Consider the following 19,995-nt stretch of genomic DNA (forward strand, 5'->3'; position numbering starts at 1 on the left):
TGATGCAGGTAAGTGGTAGGGAGGTCTGATCAGGGTGGGGTGGGGTGGGGTGGGGAGGGCAAGGCAGTTGGATCTGATGATGCTGAGGAGGCGGAGCAGGCGGGCTCCGTGATGGACTGTGGAGGCTCAGGGAAGCAGGCGGACGGAGAGGAGCCAGGGCAGCCTGTGGACCACGTCCAGGTTGTTTTCAAGGTTCCGACTATTGGAAACCACAAGGCTGCAGCCACAGTATCTGAATGTTAGCTAAAAATACCTCTCCAAAAACCCGAAGAAAAACAATTTCCAGTGTTTGAAAGAATTCAGCTAAGAAATTGTCATGACAGCAGTAGTACGGATGAGATTTTTTGACACAGGACTCACTCCAGTAAATGCCTTTAAATCAGTCATACATGGGTAGTACCTACTCTATTTGCTCGTAAAACTGGCACTGCATCTCAGATTTCTGGCTAAAGGGACGCTTCATGGCCCAGTACTGCCGGCCAGCAAACTCTTTTAAAAATCGCATTTCAATAACTCTCAGGATAAATCACCTATACACATTTATGGAATACTTACCAAGTGCTCGACACTATGCTATGTGGACTGTATGTTTACATAAATATTCGTGCTCATATATTCATATTAATTCAACAAGTATTATGTGCCAAGAACCACGGATAGATTGGTGCCTGCAGACGTGCATGCACGTTCACGGAGGTCTGTAATACATGACCAGTGTGTTCTCTACATTTTAGAACAGGAGCTGAAACACAAGTTCAAACATGATTGGATAAATAATCCTAGCTACATTGTTTTGTGTATTATTTTGTCCACTGAAAGCATGATCTTGATTATGAGAAGTATTGATTTTTAAGAATTATTTCACTCAGTCGTAGTGCCTATATCCTGGACTATGTATTCCTTCATCATCAACAGTTCACATAATAATTATTAGAATGAACAGCACTTTTAAACATTTGTAAGATGAGAAATACGTTTCACTCTACGGCAGTGCTGTAATGTTTCTTAGGAATTCAAGTTTCTTAGTGATGCAGTCTCTTAAATAGTGGGGGGGGCACATTATACTTGATCACGTTTCACAAGTTCAAATGCATTTCAAAACCTAAAATTCTGCAGAGAGGGTCAAAATTGGAGGTTAGTCTAGAAAAGAAACAGTAATTGAGAAATTCACTAACCTTCATTCATTCATTCATTCATTCAACAAATATGCTCTTGAGTATCTACTTTGACTGAACCCTCTTTTAGGGTCTAAGGATAGAGTGGAAAACATAAGAGAGAAGTTCTTTATGGAGCCGATAGTGATAAATGCTATGAGAAACAAATGTGGATAATGGAACGGAGTAACTTCTTAAGGGCAGGGCTTTGTCTTAGTTGTCTATGTGCTTCTAGCACCTAGCAGAATGCTTCGAAGAGTGGTTGCTCACGTTTGTTATATAAATTACAGTGAGTTTTTAGGCATCTGCTTTCGTTTCTGGAAGAACTCGTATAAGTCTGCAAACTCAAGTATTAGGCACTTTACATGCCAAGGTGTAATTCTGAGCTTAAGAGAGTGAAGGGATAGGGAGCCAAGATGCTAACGACCTCGCGGAATAATTAAAGGTGTATTAAAACCCTGATTCCAAGCAAATTTGGAGAGTTTCAGTTAAGTTTACAAATATAATAAAGCAAGCGTATAAAATATTAGTGAGCTTCTATTATTGCAGAATATATATAATTTTAAAAATCGATGTTATTTTTAATACAAAGATAATATAAAACAAAACACATTTATTCATTACTTTTTTTCCCTGGAGACTATGGAAAACTCCAATGTCATGGGACATGCTGCCTTTCTATTAAACTCGATGCAAAATATCTGCCAAGTGAAATAGCTTTCTCTGAGTAGATTTGTAGTTTCTAGTTGTTGAAGCATACTGACTGACAGAATAGCTCTGCTAGAAAATGGGGCATTAAATCTTTAAAGGACACCCTCAGCATGGGCAGACACCCCAAGCAAGAAGTACACTTATAAATTCTGCCACAATTTTCAAGATGTTTTTAACCGACACTTTTTTGTCTCCCATTTCAACACTGTGATACAAATAAATCAAAATTAGGCATTTCTGGTCTATTAGAATAACGTGCCCTCATATCCCAGGTCTAGGATGCTACACTATTAGTTGCATCAAGTTACAGTGCAGTTGTTTTCAAATGTCGTCTTGACTCAGTTTAAGGCCCTAGCTAGAGACCTGTCAGCTTCCCCTCTTGAGCAGCTGATTAAAAAGTTGCATACCAACCACTTCCCTTACTGGGCTCTCACCCTCTGGGCCACCATGCATCTGCCTTAACTGCCCCAAGGTCAGTTCTCAGACAACCAGGGACAGTCTGCAGGCTTCTAGCTCGTTATAATTATTCAAATGAGCCAATCCCAAACTATTTACTCTGCCCATTCCTTCCAGTGGAAACCACAATAAAGGTGCTTGTCTCCTGCCGCTCCCCCCATCCCCCCACTCCCTTACCCATCCCTCTGCCTGTGACTGACCCCAGGTGGTGTGCTGGGCTCATCCATGGGAACTCTAAGTATAGAAACTGTAAAACTCCAGTTTCTGTCTCGATCTGCAAATGGCTTCACTATACCTCACTCAAGGTGATATGGTTAAAACACAAGGGGATCAGCGTATTTCTTTTAGTCAAGAAATAATACTAAGACCAACTGCTAATGTTTCAAAATTGGGCGTAACATGTTCTATAATAAGTGCACCATTGATTCTCATGGCCCATGCGACTCCTGCAACAGTTCTAATTTATTTATTTAATAGCTGACAGTCCAACATCCAGGATGCTGTAATGACCACAGACACACGTAAACTCTGTATACCAAAGATACCCAAAACCTAGTGTTCACCAAAATATATTCTTATCAGTAGCTGTGATGAATGAGGTGAGATATTTTTAAAAAGTATGTTTGGACCCAGTAAAGGCATATTAGGTTTTTCAGATTAATCAATCCATTAAAAACCCCACAGTATTTTGAAAGCATTATAGAGATGAAAATAAAGGAAAAAGTGTCAAGGCAATTTTTGAGCAAAAGCTCATGATGAGAAAAATAAACAGAATACTGGAGCAGCAATGTTTCCTGTGCCCTGGAAAGAAGCTCCAGTGCCCCGCCTGTAGAACGCGTGAGCTGCTCACAGCACTTTGCTCTAAGTCCTTGACAGCATCCCATGTCACCCAGCATAAAAACTCAGGGTCTGCTGAGCAAGGTCAGCAAACCCTTTCTTAAAGGGCCAGACAGCAAATATTTCCGGCTTTGCAGGCCAGACTCCTGTCACAGTTCTGCGACATTATGCTAGACCTATATGCGAACAGGGTTAAGATTCTAAACGGCCACGTCCAATGAAAATCATTATATTTTGTGGAATATGCATAAAATTGACAAAAATATATAATATTAGTTTGGGTTTATAATGCTTAATATTTTTCTTAGTCATTCAAGAAATATTTGCTGAATAAAAAACATATGTACAAGGTCTGGAATTACACATTTTTACAAAAAGATTATGGCACAGACCGCAACCCAAAGGTAAAATCATTTCTTTCGTAAAATGTCTCAGTAACAGCGGACTTACTTTAGATTGCTGATTCTGATTTCTGCACTTTCACTGAGTTTCTTCGTTTCTTCTTTCCACCTGTTGGCTGCCTTCTGCTGAGTCGCTAACAGATGCCTCAGTTCAACGGTGGCGTTTCGGTTACTGTCCTCCATCTCTCTCAGCTGAACCTCAAACCCATGCTCCTTTACTGAAAATGCGTGTTCCATTGTACTGATCTAGGGAATAAAATGAACACATACCTTCTTTTTCTTTTCTGCTATTCTAAGATCAATCAAAAAGGGATCATTCATTGTACTGTCTGCAGCACAAATGTTTAGATATCTATATAAAAATTAAGTTTACAATTTGTTTTCAACACAAATGAAGACATCCTGTCTCACAGTATAAATGTATAAATGAAACCGGAATTATGACGAACTACAATTTTTTGCAACACATTCCCCAATACCTTAAAATGCCATTAAAAAAAAAGTATACTATCTACTATAAAACTGCTCTCCTATTTACTTTTACTTTTGTGGCTATAATCCCTGGAAAACGTTTATGTTCTCAGTAACTGAGAGTTAGGTTTCTGCTCAAGTCATTTTGAAAAATGTTTACTGGTATATTATAAAGGATACAACCCAGGATCAGCCAAATGGAAGAGACGTAGGGCAGGGTGTGGGCTGTGGGCTGTGGGGAGTGCAGGGCGCCATGCCTGCTCCAAGTGCACCAGCCTACCAGCACCTTGGCCTGTGCACCCACTCAGGAACTCCTCAAGTCACTTGGTTAGTATACTGAACTTCAGACTGTCTTTCAAAGGGTTTTATAAAGAAAATCAAAGAATATTATATATAGGAATTCCTTCCCATTTCAGTTACAGTATAAATGCTGTATTTTTTTCTTTTCAGGAGAAGAAAACTATAATAATGATTTTTCAGAACCTCATATGGAAATGTCTTTAGTATATCTCTAGGTAATATATGTTATTATAGTAGAAATACCTTAATGCAGAATGAAAATACAAGTAAATGCTCTCTGGATACCCTAGAAGCTTTCTTGAGTGGGATCCAGGGAGAAAATTAAGTCCTAATGCCCTAAGGTATGTAATGAATTGCCTTCCTTTATGTGCATCTAGAATGAAACTACCTATTAGCCTCCTTGAGGCAACTGAGAAAATAGTTACTAGAATAACTTTTTGGTGTGCTCTCAGGCTATCTTTATCTTGCTACACTAAAGAAATATTATAAAGAATACCTTCCTTGTGATATTTTCAAGTTATGTGCTTTAAAAATGTTCACAGCTGGCATGGCTTTTAGTAATTCAGTAATTTAGTAAATATGGCTATTTCAAAACTCAAAAAAAAAAAAATAAGGGACCCAACTTTACCAATACAAAAGACACTCCAGAAAATCCAACAATAGCCAAAATCCATGGTTCATGGGGGAAAACAGCGAATCCTTACCCTTGTTACCCCTGCTAAAAGCAGCATGCTTCCTAATGCTCTTAAATTTGCTCTCTCAAGTAACACACAAGTAGAAATTTAGTACTTTATAAATACTGGCACTGGAAAAACAACACTGATTTCTTGATTTTGTATTGCATTACTGTTAGGCGAACCTCCCGCAGACCCTTGATTCCTGCTATTTTAATAATTTCTGAATTATGAGGTTCTGCAAATCTTGATTTGCACATGCTCCTCCTTCCTTGCTTCAATCTCCACTTTCTCTTGAGAAGCCATGGTTCTGATATGTTAGCTGGAATTGTCTATTTCTGTTTCTCTCACACATATATTAAAAAATGATCTATGCATCTACATAGCTTTAGAATTCTGCCTACCTAGTTAACTCCCCATTGCCACTTGGAAAATGTATTTGTAATGTGACAAGCCTTGTTCTATAGTCCTTCATAACCTAGTCTCTGCCTACTTCTTTATTTCTGCCATAATGCTTTCTCATTTGGGGGTTATTTTCACATGTTGTTCCCTTTGCTTGGGATAATCTTTCCTCTTCTGCTTACCTTAGTTATTTTTATTCAATTTTTAGAACTAAGCTCAATTATTGCTTCTACAGAGTAATTTTCTCCCTATCTATTTAGACAGAGTCAAGTCCTTCTGTTAGAAGCTCTTACTCTGCTTTCCCTAAAAAGCTTTTATTAGTTTGTAAACATGTTTAAAGTTTGCCCACCTAATAAATTTTTAAGGGTGGGTGTCATGTCTTTTTTGTTTACTATTGCATCTTTAGAACCTGAAACATAGTAAGCTCGTCAAAACACATCTGTAAACTGAATAAATGATGGCCTTTTTTTTTTGGCATTAAAATTTAGTCCTTAAAATTTACTCCTAGATTCTTTAGCTGATGCCATTACGACTGTTAAACTGGATAGGTCTGCCCTGATGCTGGAAGGCGAAGGGCCACAACGACTGGTCTCCTACAACAGAAGTCCCACTGATGTTAAAATTCAGAGTGCTGGGTAGGAGAAGGGATTTAGTCTCCCTCCCTTCTTCCTCTGTGCCCTTCCTCTAAAGAGAACTACTCACACAGGTATATACAATTGCTAAAAATTATCCATTTCCTAATTTTACACACTTATGAGGGATACTTAGATCAAAGAAATGGAGAGCCTTAGCAGAAAGAAAGGAGGAGTTAGGAAAAGGGAAGGCTAGAGCTGAAAGAAATGCAGTGGCTTTAACGTCAAGTGAAAGCTTCATATAATAAGTTGTTAAGGTTCCCAGCCAACCAACTTCTCAGTATCCCACTGTCTTGATCCTTTGGGCTCCTTTCATTTTATCTACGGAAGATCATTCTTTTTCAAGGGCGGGAAAGGCAGCTAAAGCGTAGTACTAGGCTCCTATGTTGTTGAAGAAAGAATCAGCAATAAAGTCGTTTCCCTGAGAGCCCTCCTGCTCCATAAAACAGAATGACAGCTAGTTAAGAGGTTACTACTACTCAGCAATACTGTTTGGCAACAAAAACAAACTGCTGGCATAGGAAACAGTGTAGCCTCTGACTGTGATAGTGTGACTTATAATAAATACGTCTGGTCTTTATCTCCATTTTGTCACCACTTATGAACTTATAAATTGAGATTACAATGCATACAAGAGTACAACGTGTACAGTCATATGTCACATAACGACGGGGATCCCTTCTGAGAAATGCATGGATAGGACAGGTGATTTTGTCATTGTGCAATCATCACGGAGTGCATCACACGTGACATCTGGCATAGCCTACGACTGCGATTGCATGTGCTATATACATCTACATGACTGGCAGTGCAGTAGGTTTGCTTAAACACGTGCTATGATGGCTATGACGTCACTAGGCAATAGGAATTTTTCCACTCAATTATAAGCTTATGGGACCATTGCCATACGAGGTTGACTGAAATGTTATTATGCAGTGCATGACTATATGTAAATATGTATGCATGTTTTTCTTAATTTTTTTAAAGCTTTAGGACATAGTATGAATGCACTACAAATTATTTGAAAGCATGGTTTTTAAAGACTTACACAGTATTTTTTATATTACCATAATTGTTATTTTATTTTTAAAGAGGTTGTTTCTAATTTGTTATTATAAGTAATCTTTCAATGAATTTCTTTAATTATGAAATATTTTAATTATTTTCTTAAGAATAAATTTTATATTCTAAATGTATACCATTTTATACTTTCAGTGGCATATCAGAAACACTGATAATTTGCAGTTAATTGTGAGTTTAAACTTTTAAAAAGTTGTTTTAGCAATATGTTTTAGTTGGTGAATTCTGTTCATGTCTCATGCATGTTTTTCTATTGGGTTACAAGTATTTTTCTTTTATATTTTTAAAAACATATATGAATGGTCTCTGGCTGTTGTCATATTTATTAAAATAATTCTCTCCGTTTGTTTCTTTTTTAAACATTTAAAAATGGCATTAAATATTTTAAAATTTTATATGCTTAAATCCATCAATATTTTCATTTGCAATTTCTTCCATTTCTTGTTTTGCTGAGATAGTTCTTTCTCATCTATTGGTTAAATATTCACCCATTAAGGAAATATTTCCTTCATTTTTTTCCTTATTAATAATTTCCTTATTGTTGTTTTTATATTCTGGATATGAGTTCTTTTTTTTGGTTGTATTATAATATTTTCATCCACTTTTCATTCTCTTGATATCTTCTGATGTCAACCATTAATTTTAATGAAATCCAATTCACCTATCTTTTCATTATGATTATTGCTTTCTGTGTTCTGTTTAAGAAAGTCTTTCTTAATCAAGGACATGAAGATTTCCTCCTTGAAGCTCCATTGTTTTATATTTTGCATTTAGGTACAAGGCAACTTAAATTAATTTGCATGTATGGTGTGATATAAGAGTCAATCAAGGTTTATTTTTAAAATATGGACCCAAATGATCTAGTAGCATTTGTTATAATTCTTTCCTTATTGAACTGCAATGGTGCCTTTGTTATAAATGAGGTGAGTATGAAATATGAGTTTGTTCCTGGACTTTTTTTTTTCATTGATCAAGTTGATTATTCTTATGTCAATTATATACTGTTTTAATTGCTTTATATCAAGTCTTGATATCTGGTAGTATGATTTTTTCCCTTTATTCTTCGAAGATTTCCCACAGACTAAAGCATAAAGTAAAAACTACTTTGTATGATATACAAAGCTCTCTTTTTCAGAATTCAAGTTTTTATAAGTAACTACAGCGTTTAATACCTGCAATAGAAGGCATTCAATAAATACATGTTGATATGAATAAGGTTGGAATGTGACTTTTTATGAGTCCTCATAGTAACAAAACCAAAGTGACACATTAGCACCACTACTCTGTGTCCTTACTATGAAACCAGAAGATACAGATCCTTATCATTAAGAGTTAATGCTACTTTTTTCAAATCTCATGGAATAGGGAAAGGCAAGCAACATGCCGATGGTGATACCATGCTTCGTGAAGTGCCCTTAAACAGATTACAACTCTCCTCCTGCCGAACGAAGTATGTCGGCAGCAGAGCACAGAAGGAAGAAGCGAGGGAGGGAACAAAGGGGAGTTTTCTTATAGAGGGGACTTTTGTCCCTTGCCTTCTTCCTAGCAGGGAATTTTTAGACTGCCTATGAGGGCTTCTCAGAGCACACTGATGCAGCACCCTCTGCACACCTAGTTTTAGAGTTCGATTTTCAAGAGGCTATTATAGCAGAAGAAAGGATGGCCATGTATAAAGTTATCCAATCTATAGTCCTGCTAGCACTACTTAAATTGCTTTGGCAGGAATATCAGTGTACTTCATGGTTGGAAGGTCATTTTTGTTGTGTGTAGATAGTGAAAGCAATCATTTTCAAGTATGCTTGCCAAGTTTTACAATATAGAAAAGACTGCTTAACACTCTGCATTATGATTTGGTGCTATCTGATGAGAAGGCAAAAAAAAAAAAAAGGCCTTCAAAAGGTTTTACTAAGTCTCTCTAAACAGCATCAATATTCTGATTTTTGCAAGCACACATTTAACTCTAACTCGTCTTGTAAATACCTGAAATTTTGCCTTTTTCTGAGCCTCGAGAGCAATCCTTCTTAAATCCTCAGTCTCCTTCTGTAACTGCTCATTTTCCTGCTGAAGTTTTAGCCTCTGTTCACTGACAAATCCACAGTTCTCTCTCTCGGACTCCAATACATTCTGAAGTTTCTGAACCATCTCTTGACAACGTGATATCTCTTCTGAGGAACTGATTAAAAAAAAAACAAAAGAAACCTAAATTTAGTGATAAGTAGTAGAAGTCGAGAAGTCTGTATATTTTACAGTATAGACTTTTGTTTTCTTCGTTCTGAGCCATTTCTCTCCACTGTAGACTTAAAATATGTGATGTCACAATGTTATGTTATGCCAGGCAAATACATTCTATTTAGCAATCTTAACTAAGAAGAGATAAACTGAAGTGTTATCATTCACCTAGGAAATCTATGTGAAATCTCTTTCAAATTTTTACTAACATTGAGAATCATTATGTCAAGAGGACTTTAAGAGGACGAACTAAAGCCGATGGTAAGAGAGGCGAAGTAGGAAATAATTAAAACTCCACTACTTCATTAACTAACGAAAAGACATTAGCTGACCGTATTCCCAGATTATAAGACCTACTTCATATATGTCTTAGAAATAGTTTTTATAAACTTCTAATTCTATAAACTTCTTACTTAATAGTTTAAATAGGTTATATTTCTTAAACTTTCTCTACAATGGCTTATTGGGTGATACAACCTCCAAACATGTATATTGCTTCACTACACTGCTAACTTTTATTCTTCTTATTTTAAATTTTTATCTTTTCAATCTCAGAAAATCAAATACTGTCAATATCCCCTAGTCAACAGGTGTCACAGGAAATATATAAGGCTCTCATTTCCCATAATATCTGTAGATTTTTCTTTTCCATCTCAACTTCGGCTAACAAAGTTTCTAATAAAATGATGAATCTAGCAATGATCATCGAAGGAACCTAAAATCAGAAAGATGCTAAAATCAGAAACACACATTATGTGTCTCTAAAGAGAAGTCCAAAATATCACCACCTATGAATAATTCTTACCAAAAAAAAAAAAAAAAAAAAAAGAAACTGGATCTTATCAAGCCTCTTGATTTAATTACCAGTTTTTAGGAACTACATGGGACAGAGAAACAAGGTAAATGACGCCACGTATATACATCTTATTTAACTGCCAGAAAGGAGAAATTTAAAATAAAATGGTATAGTACTATTAAATATTATCTTCCTATAGAAATTAGTCTTCAGAAATAAATGATCTTGAAAAAAATCTATTTTGTGCTAAAGTTATTTTTAACATAAGATATAATTATAATGCCTATAAAAAAGTAAAGAATCTGTCAAAAATTGTATTAATTCTGAAAATGTCATCATAGAAAAATCCTAAAGTACATCTTACTTTATTTCAAGTTGTTTTATTTTATTTTCTGCTGTCTTAAGTCTTAGCTGAAGATCATCATTGTGTCGCTCTGCAACGAGGCATCTTTGGTGCATTTCTTCCAGTTTTCTGCAATCACTTTCATTTACTCTGCCTTCATGGTAAACCTGCAGAAGAGGCTTATATGTATATTACCTTACAGAAGAGAACTGTCTTAAGAAATTATAGGTTAAAAAATTGAAATCAATGAGAAATCAAAATCCACGATCGTGTGTTCATCGGTTTCCACCATAACATATTAAAACATATCAATAAGTAATTTTGGTTGTTTCACATTTATAAAATGTGATGTTAAAAATTGACTTATAAAATAATAATTGCGTATTTTTTGAAATTATCCTTGCTCATGTAAATTATTTAAATAGTTTTAGTATTTTAAAAAGACATGTAAAATAGCTGAAGTAAGGAACGAGTACTCTATCACCACTTAGAGATAACTGCTTCGATTCTTGGATGAATATCCCTCACATCAATTCTACATTTCTACACAGATGCATTCTGGGGTGCAATGCATTCTGGGGTGCAATGAGCAGAACTACTTGAAAGTGACTCCACAATCCTAGTCCGGGTTAACTCGACAATGATCGGGCTGGAGTGGCGGTTCCCCCTGCCCAGCAGGAGTGGCTGTACCCAAGCTCAGCTTCCCATGAGACTGACTCCTCTCCCGCAACACAGAGGCTGTAACTTCCTGAGAACTGCAAGGTCTCCAAGTGCTAGGCAGTTCACATTTTCAGTCCTACACACAGCTACCTTTCAAACCCAGACTGCCTGGACAAAGGAACCTGTGTCTTCTCCCAATGACAAGGCTCCTTTGTCACTCCTGCTCTATAAGACAAACTATCAGCACATCAACGCTCTGCTACTAAAACACACTTACCCTGCAGTACTTGCCTGTGCCTTCTCTTTACCTGTTGCTTGTAGCCTTGTAAGTTTAAATTTCCTCAGTAAAGCCTATTCCTTAACCTATGCTATGTGACATTAAAAATTCATCCCAAGCCCTGATGCGCAGCAGGTAGTAATCTAAATGGGACACATTTGATGGAAATTGAGAAGGCACCAACCTTGAAGGACAGTGGTGACCATGAAGGTCCTACATTGAACATGACCACGTACACTTCTATTTTATAACCCCTACAAATGGGATTATACAATGCTATGCTTTGTAAATTACTATCTGATGTTATTATGATCTTTTTATATCAATAGCATAGATATATCACATGCTTTTTATGCTTCATAGATCTCTTTTGAAAAAAATCAAACTTTGACTCTACCATTTACTATTTTTTAACACTGAGCAAATTATTTAACCTTTCTACGACAGTTCCCAATGCAGTACCTAAAAGTATGTGCTGAATCAAATCTAGTCTCCCCCTTGTCCACAAGGCACTCTCAGAGAGTAGAATATTTACCACTAAAAAAAAAAGTTATCTAAGTAAGAAAAAACTTTAAACTATAGACGTCTCACAATATTTTGTTCTCAAATATCATTGGGGTAAATATTTTCCCTATGAAATAAAAATCTGTACATCATTAGAGTATTATAATTTTTTAGCTAAATATACTTGTTATATTCATAGATGACCTAAATTCAGAGTTGGCATAAAATTTAAAAAGAGAAGACAGACAAAATATTATTGGAACGAGGTTTAAGCAAGGAATATAGCTATTTCATAAAATTTGTACCTTTGAATAAAAAGTTCAAATAAAGTGGCCACTCTTGGGAAGAAATTTATGCAGGCAATGCCAGTATTTAAAAGCAGATTCTGAATAAAGTCCAAGCAAATAAAAACACTCACCAGGAGAATACTTATAATATAGGGGTTGCTAGTAGACAGTGTGATGGAAGCAGACAGAATTTTGAATATTTGCAGTTGGGTTTTAGGCAGTTATTTTTTTCCTTTTTCTTTTTACCTTTTCTAGTTCTTCTTCCACTGCTTTTTTCTCCCTAATGGCTCGTTCAATTTGGCCTTGTTTTTCAGCACACTCCTATAAATTCAAGTCATATTGTAAATAACTATATTTGTAAATCCTTAAGAAAACGAGTAAAAATAGAGTAGAATGATTTGTTCATAACAGGAATACCACATTTACATACATTTATCTGTACAGCAAGACCATACTGATTAAAAAAAAAAATCAAAAGCAAACAAAAAAAACCCTCACTCTTCAAAGAGTTACCTATTTTAGGATTTCAGAAATCACCTCCAGTACAGAATGACAAGGAGTTCTGAGTAAACAAATTAGGTAGGTAATAGAAGTGGAGGGATTCCAGAGAGAAAAATAAATAAATGAGACCCCTTTCTCACACTATATATTTTTTTCTTTTAATATACTCTTATGACATATTTTAAAAGGAAACACAGAACTAGACAGAGGCCCAGCATCTTGAGGATAATCTTTGTCCTGAAACTAGCATAGGAATATAAATTCTAAAAGTTATTATTATTATTTTTTTTGGCAAAACTTATAAACAGCCAATGCAAACAAAACTAAAACTAAAAACAACTGATCATTACAATGACTGGTTCTTCACAGTTATTCATTTTTATTGACTTACTTTTAAGAATGGATGTGATATTTTCTACAAATTGTAAATTATGCTTTGGATGAACCTACTTTGTAATTAATCTAAACTTATCTTTTATTAAGACAGAACTATTAGTGTATAAGAAACTAAACATTAATGTTACACATATTGCTAATCTATGTAAGAGATAGTTTTATGGTGTGAAATTTGGGATTTCTCCTATGTTTAGAACTCATCGAGTGATTTTTTAAAGACACTATTTCTTAGAGAAGTTTTAGATTCTCAGCAAAATTGAGTGGAAGTTACAGAGATTTCCCATGTAATTCCTGCCCCTACACATGCACAGCCTCACCCATCACCAACATTCCCCGCTGTAGTGGTGCATTTTGTTACAAGTGATGAATCTGCACTGATACAACAGTATCACCCAAAGTCCACAGTTTACATTAGAATTCACTCTTGGTGCTGTACATGCTATGGGTTTGTATAAATTTATAATGACATTTTTCCACCATTATAGTACCATACAGTGTAGTTTCACTGTCCTAAAAATCCTCTATGCTTTGCCTACGCCTTGTCATCCTTCTCTCCTCATTGACCTCATTACTGTCTTCATAGTTTTGCCTTTACCAGAATGTCATATATTTGGAATCATATAGGGCATACATAGTCTTTTCAGACTAACATCTTTCACTTAGTAATGTGCTTTAAAGTTTCCTCTATGCTTTTCAAGGCTTGATAGCTCATTTGTTTTTATTGCTGAATAATATTCCATTTTCTAGACGAACAAGTTGGGAAGAATTGGCATGCTGACAATACTGAGTTTTCCTATCCGTGAACACTGGCTATCTCTTCATTTATTATTCTTTGATATCTTTCATCAGAGCGATTCCCCTCATACAGTTCTTGTATAGTTTGTTAGGTTTATACCTAAGTACTTAATTTTTGGGTGCTAACGTAAATGGCATTATTTTTAATTTCAAATTCCACTTGTTCGTTGTTGGTATATAAGAAAGAAACTGACTTTTGTATGTTAACTTTGTATCCTGCAAGCTTACTCTAATAACTTCTTTGTTCCAGGGTCTCTTTGTTGATTCTTTTGGCTTTCCTACCTAGACAACCATTCATCTGCAAGCAAATTTCTTCCTTCCCAATCTGCATACCTTTTCTTTCCTCCTATTCATTCATTCATTCATTCATTCATTTATGATCAAGCTGCATTAGCAAGTACTTCCAGTATGTGTTGAAAAGCAGTGGTGAGAGGGGACATCCTTGCCTCACTTCTGATCTTTGTGAGGAAGCTTTCAGGTTTACAGCTGTAGGTTTTTCGAAGACACTCTTTATCAAGTTGAACAAGTTCCCTTCTGTTCCTAGTTTGCTGAAGTTTTTATCATGAATGGGTATTGGTTATTGTCAAATGTTTTTTCTAAATCTACCAATATGATTCCCATACGTTTTTTTAATGTAGATGTTAATAACAAGGTTGGGTCACACTCCTGGATCTGTAAGTGTCAGATTGAAAGGTATGTTATAAATATGCTATACAACTCTCTCCATCCAGTTCACAATTTCATTGCCAAATGAGAGTGGCTAAAAGAATATTTAGTTAATTTGAAACAAAGTTAAAATGAGACAGAAAAGTTGAAACCTTTATAGATAAATATACTAATTCTATTAGAAATGTTTGTATTAAAACAAACATTTAAAATTACTACTAATAGGTTTTCATGGATATTTGCTATTAATCACCACTGAAATTCCTAACTTTGGAGGAAGATATGACCAAATGATAGTACGTATTTTTTCAAGTACTCAGAGTATTTGCAGAATCATATTACATAGTGTACCATAAAGTCACAACAAATATTAAGAATCAATATCATATAGACCATGATCTGTGGCCTCTATTTAAGTAGATTAGAAAGCAACAATGAAAAGATGCCTAAATGAGCTAGTATAACAGCATCTGATGTGCTTGGTATTGAGCCACTCATCCACTTAAATGATTTATGTTTTCTTTTTTTTTGCTACTGCTGACGTCAAATGAATACTCAATGACAGAAGAACCAAGAGGCTTCATGTGATCTGACCTTTCTCTCTCTAGTGAAGGAACTAACATTGTAACCCCACGGCTCTGTCTATATCAACACCCATATCCACATGCTTGAATGATACACACTGAATTGTCAGTAGTGGTGTCTAAGAGGAGGAAGTGGTACGCCAGGGAAAAGAGTATGAAAAAGGGGGTATCACTTTTACTCACTACACTTTGATATTGTTCAAATATTTTTTTTATAGTTGGTGTTTTCATGTATTACATGTGTAATTTTTTAAAATAAAAAATACCATTTATAGCATTTATAAAAAAAGATGTCTAAATGCCCATAGATTTGGAAATTAAAAATTAGACTTTTAAAAACTTCAGGATCACAAAAAGATCATACTAAATGTTTCATTTTACTTGTATAAATTTGGGCATTTATAATCAATCTTATTCCTCATTTACTATAGATTAACGACAACCTCTGCTATTTGGCCAAATTAAAACCTTGAGTATTCTTAGAGAAAGTATATTATGTAGGAGAGAATAAAGGCTGTGTGTGTTGCTTTCCACAGGGAGACATGTGGCTTGAGATAGACTGGCTCTAGCCTTTTCTTAAACCTATCAAAAAAAAAAAAAAATCTGCACAGTAACCTAAAATATAAGTTTTTCTCATTCTTGCAAACATAATTTAATTTGAGTTAGCTAAAATATGCTTAATTTCCCTCCCTGACTTCATCTTTATAGCATAAGTGGTAAAACTGGCACGTAAGCATAGAAATCAAGGTATTATGCCTCAAACTATAGCCTGAGTTTCCTGAGAAAATCTGCTTTTTAAAGTAGCTGAACATGTCTTCCTTCGAAAGTATTTCTAAATGCTTAATATTTAAACACTTTTCAATTAGTACAGTTTATCCCATGGAATCAATATGATATCAGATAATATTTAATATTTTTAGAAAAATCCACTTAGCTATGAATTAGAATTGTTTTATTATAAATCCTAAGAAACATCTATTGGAATAATCTGGAATTATATATTCTTTGCTCTAAGGTGAGTTCATATAGCTCTGGTTGTTACACGGCTAACAGTTATTTTAAAAATCCCTGCAGGTCACATACAGTGTGTGTTCCTTTGGGAAAATAGAAAGAATAAATGTTGTCCCCTTCCAGAGTTTATAACCCATTAATGATCCTGGACTGAAGTAGGACCCTTCTTCCTCAAAGCTGTTAATCGTTTGATAGCTAAATCAGTCCATGTAAGAGAAAAAGCAAAATAGTAAAGCTATAGAAGAGGAAGTAGAATTGAAAAGCCACGAAGAATTAGACATGACCAATTGGCTATACTGCATCCCATCAATTTTACTTAATGTTCCTATATCATGAAAACAAATGACATTAAATAACAAAAAAGTAACACTGTCTCTCGTTCTATTGGTCTCGGGACGCGTACACGATGACAAATGCACGCTCATTATGTACGCTGCAGACTTTGTAGAATGTGGAAAAGATCTGATCCTCCTTTCAGATGTGCTTAAATATCAATCGGACATCTTCCCAATTTTTGGAAATTCTTGTACTTTTAATTCCAGGTAAGCAAGACTATTAAATTCCATTTCATCAAATCTTCATGTTAAATTTATATATTTAATCCACCCCTAGTCACACAAGTACCCTTTCCTTTCTCTTCTTTGCCTTTCCACCCTCCAGGGCTCGTTTCGTTCTGGAGGCTTGCCTTCTTCCTTCCCACTGTCATACATACTTTTTCTTCCTCCGTGGTCTCCCAAGTGAACCCAGCGTACGGTAGCACCTGTAGCTGGGCGCTCAATAGCACCATGCGCATTCTTTGTCAAAGACAGGTAATTATAGAAAAATGTGATAAATACCATCCATCTTTTCTGCTACACCACAGTCCCAAGACCATAGATAACATGATCATCTTCATTTTCACTGTTTTTCTAGTATCTAGCATAGTTCTTAGCATGTTTTTTGAATGAACTAATGTCCAATATGTACCTTGCCCTTTAAAATAAATAATATTCGTATGAAATAATATTCATATGTCTTCTAACATACATACCATCTGAAGGGCCGAAAGTTCTTCTGATAGTCGAGAAATCTGTACATTATATTGTTTTCTTGTGTTTGCAACCTTTAAATTAAGATAGTTATGAATTATTTAGGTCTACGATAAAAATGAATATCCAATATATACATCTAGGATAATAATTTTGATAAAAAATAAAGTTGTAACTTTTAGGGCATAAAAGATAAATAAGCACATGATGTATTAAAGAGTCAGAGTTTATCATGATAGTGAGAACAAGATAATACACTCTAAAGGACAGTGTTTGTCAAACTTTTTGGCCCAGGATCCTTTACACTATAAAAACAAAGATCTTTGTTTATGATGAGTTCTTTCTATTGAAGTTTATTACTTAAAAATGAACATGGAGAAAATTTCGAAATATTTACGTATTAAGCCCTTTACAAATAATAATTAAAGTTAATACAGGTTAACGCAAATAATATATTTTTATAAAAAATAAGCATATTTTCCAAAATTAAAATATTTTAAGAAGAGTAGGATTATTTTCCATTTTTTGCAAATCTCCTAATGTCTTGCTCAACAGAAGACAGATTCTCATATCTACTTCTGTGTTCAACCTGCTGTGTTGCTACATATCACCACCTCCTGGAAAACAACACTGCACACTCACGGAGCATGAGTATGACAAAAGCAAACAGTGCTTTCCTATAATTATGAAAGGAGGTGTAATCTTGCAGCGTCCCTGAGCAACACTTTGAGAACTGCTGCCATAGAGTAAGTCAAGAGAAAAACTCAATTACACTGAAAATGTAATTAATAACTTAAAAGGCACTTTTCTTTTATAAATGAAGAATACTTTTATACTGCACATCAGGTATCAGTGCTAAGTAAATTACTTGGTAAAGAAAACCCTTATTTAACATTAAATATCTTCAGAAATAATGCAATTTATGTGTATAGAATATTTTGAAGAATTAGTCACATCTCACCAGGGTGGCTCCTCTGGCAATATTTTTTTTCCTAATATCTATTCATACTTTTTAAAAAGACCATGAGGAATATTGATACTGATAATGTATCAGCAGCAAAACATTTATGACCCAAAGGTTTTTGGAAATTTTCACAGATCTTATAAGAGATTATTTCTAAAACATGATATAAACCTTCTTTAGAACATTTAAAACTTTATTTGGTTAATTAATATGCTATCTTTTTGAAGGAATGTCAAACATATGTGGGTTCATTTTAGCTCTATTTTAGATTACAATTGATATAGACTTTTCCTATGGATATTTATATTCAGGATCAATCCATCTTATTTATGGGTCAGTGAGCATTTATTGAGGTTTAATGTGTTAGGAACTATTCAGAGTGCTTTATGTGTTATGATCGCATTAAGTTTCTCAACAACTTGATGAACTAGTTAGTATTCCCATTACAGCTGAGGAAGATTAAGGCACAGAGAAATTAAGCCATGAAGGTTCCTAGAATATACAAATTTTGTTTCTTATAAGCCCAGCCGTATCTGTCTGCCTCTCACATAATTTTTTAAGTTTTTAGTATCTAGAAAGGATGCAACTAATGTGTTTATGACCACAGGAGTATATATATTTTGAAATATTTTTACAGTAACGCTGACAAAGTCAGTGAATCAAACTATTCGAACTATAAAAAAAGACTGTGTAGGGCTACTGACACTGATGGTATATCACCAGTGAACATCTTTGCTCCAGAAGCCAGAGAACTTTTGGGGGGTCAGTATCTTATACAACACAACACACATGCTGTTCTGTGAGCAAATGTACACATGTGAGAGTTGGTTTGCTGTGACGGGGGCTCAGAAGTCTGCAAAGGGACTAAAATCCCTATCTCCCCCAACCTCACTTTCTTTATGTAAACATTTTCTTCTATAACTTTATGGACAGTAAGGATATTTATAAACCAAATAGCAAGGTGAATTAACAGAAAATAGGAATAGAAAAGGCCCATTATGGTGTTAATATTGCTTACCTGGACGAATATAATTTTATTGCTTACCTGGACAAATAAAATTTTGATGACCAACTTTAAGCCATGATTTAAAATCAAAAGTTAAGAAAACCATGCTTTTTTCACAAATTGAATTTTATTTGTTTGAGAGCTATATGAAAAATTGCTATTTTTTGTACTTTAAAGAAATATGCTATTGTCATATTTTTCTTTAATTTTACACCCAGAAATATGTGATCATTTGGTCATTATATTTACTTTAGTTAATAAAAATAGATGCTTGTGAAGTCATTAGACATAAGTTATCCCCAATTCAACAATTCTGAATTATTTAGAGGACATGTCAAACTGTAATAAATGGGGCAATTATCACCAACACAACTGAAAACTTTCAAACAAAAACTTTTAAAAATGTGTTTAAAACATATAAATGGATATAAGGTTATGTCACATGCTCTATAAGATGCAATATATGTGTATATATGTATATATATATAATATATAGTTTGTTTACAAAAAATAATACCTACTCTTTGAAATTTAAAACATTGCTGAATTATATTATGTTGAAAGTGAAAGGTTCCTCATTATTCTGCTTTCTAGGCTTAGAGCTATTCACAGGTTGGTGTATATATCTCCACAATTTTTTGTGTTACCGATAATTATATCATTGATAATCTGAGATCAAATGAAAGTTCAAAGGATGTGGAATTATAGATGATTTTACTTTTCTTCTACATACTTTATATATGTCTACTTGTTTTTATAATGAGCATGTATTACTTTTTAGTGATAATAATATAAAAATTTACTTAAAATATCAACTTGGCAAGAGTGTG

The 19,995-nt window shown here is 34.6% G+C and overlaps 1 protein-coding gene across 4 annotated transcripts in view; it reads right to left on the bottom strand.

Annotated features, from left to right (window-relative positions):
* SCLT1 (sodium channel and clathrin linker 1) overlaps positions 1–19,995 on the bottom strand; it is a 102,422-nt gene that overhangs the window by 22,309 nt on the left and 60,118 nt on the right. For 2 of the 4 annotated variants that reach the window (XM_039879642.1, XM_039879643.1), the window contains 5 exons: positions 17,198–17,269; positions 12,461–12,535; positions 10,508–10,653; positions 9,099–9,291; positions 3,609–3,805 (listed from right to left, as the gene is read on the bottom strand). In XM_039879642.1, coding sequence (XP_039735576.1) covers positions 3,609–3,805; positions 9,099–9,291; positions 10,508–10,653; positions 12,461–12,535; positions 17,198–17,269 — 683 coding nt within the window. The remainder of the gene's footprint in view (positions 1–3,608; positions 3,806–9,098; positions 9,292–10,507; positions 10,654–12,460; positions 12,536–17,197; positions 17,270–19,995) is intronic. The other 2 variants (XM_039879644.1, XM_039879645.1) reach the window with 2 other exon arrangements.

The sequence above is a fragment of the Pteropus medius genome, unplaced genomic scaffold (genome assembly GCF_902729225.1).
Source record: "Pteropus medius unplaced genomic scaffold, Ma_sr-lr_union100, whole genome shotgun sequence".
Taxonomy (NCBI): Eukaryota; Metazoa; Chordata; class Mammalia; order Chiroptera; family Pteropodidae; genus Pteropus; species Pteropus medius.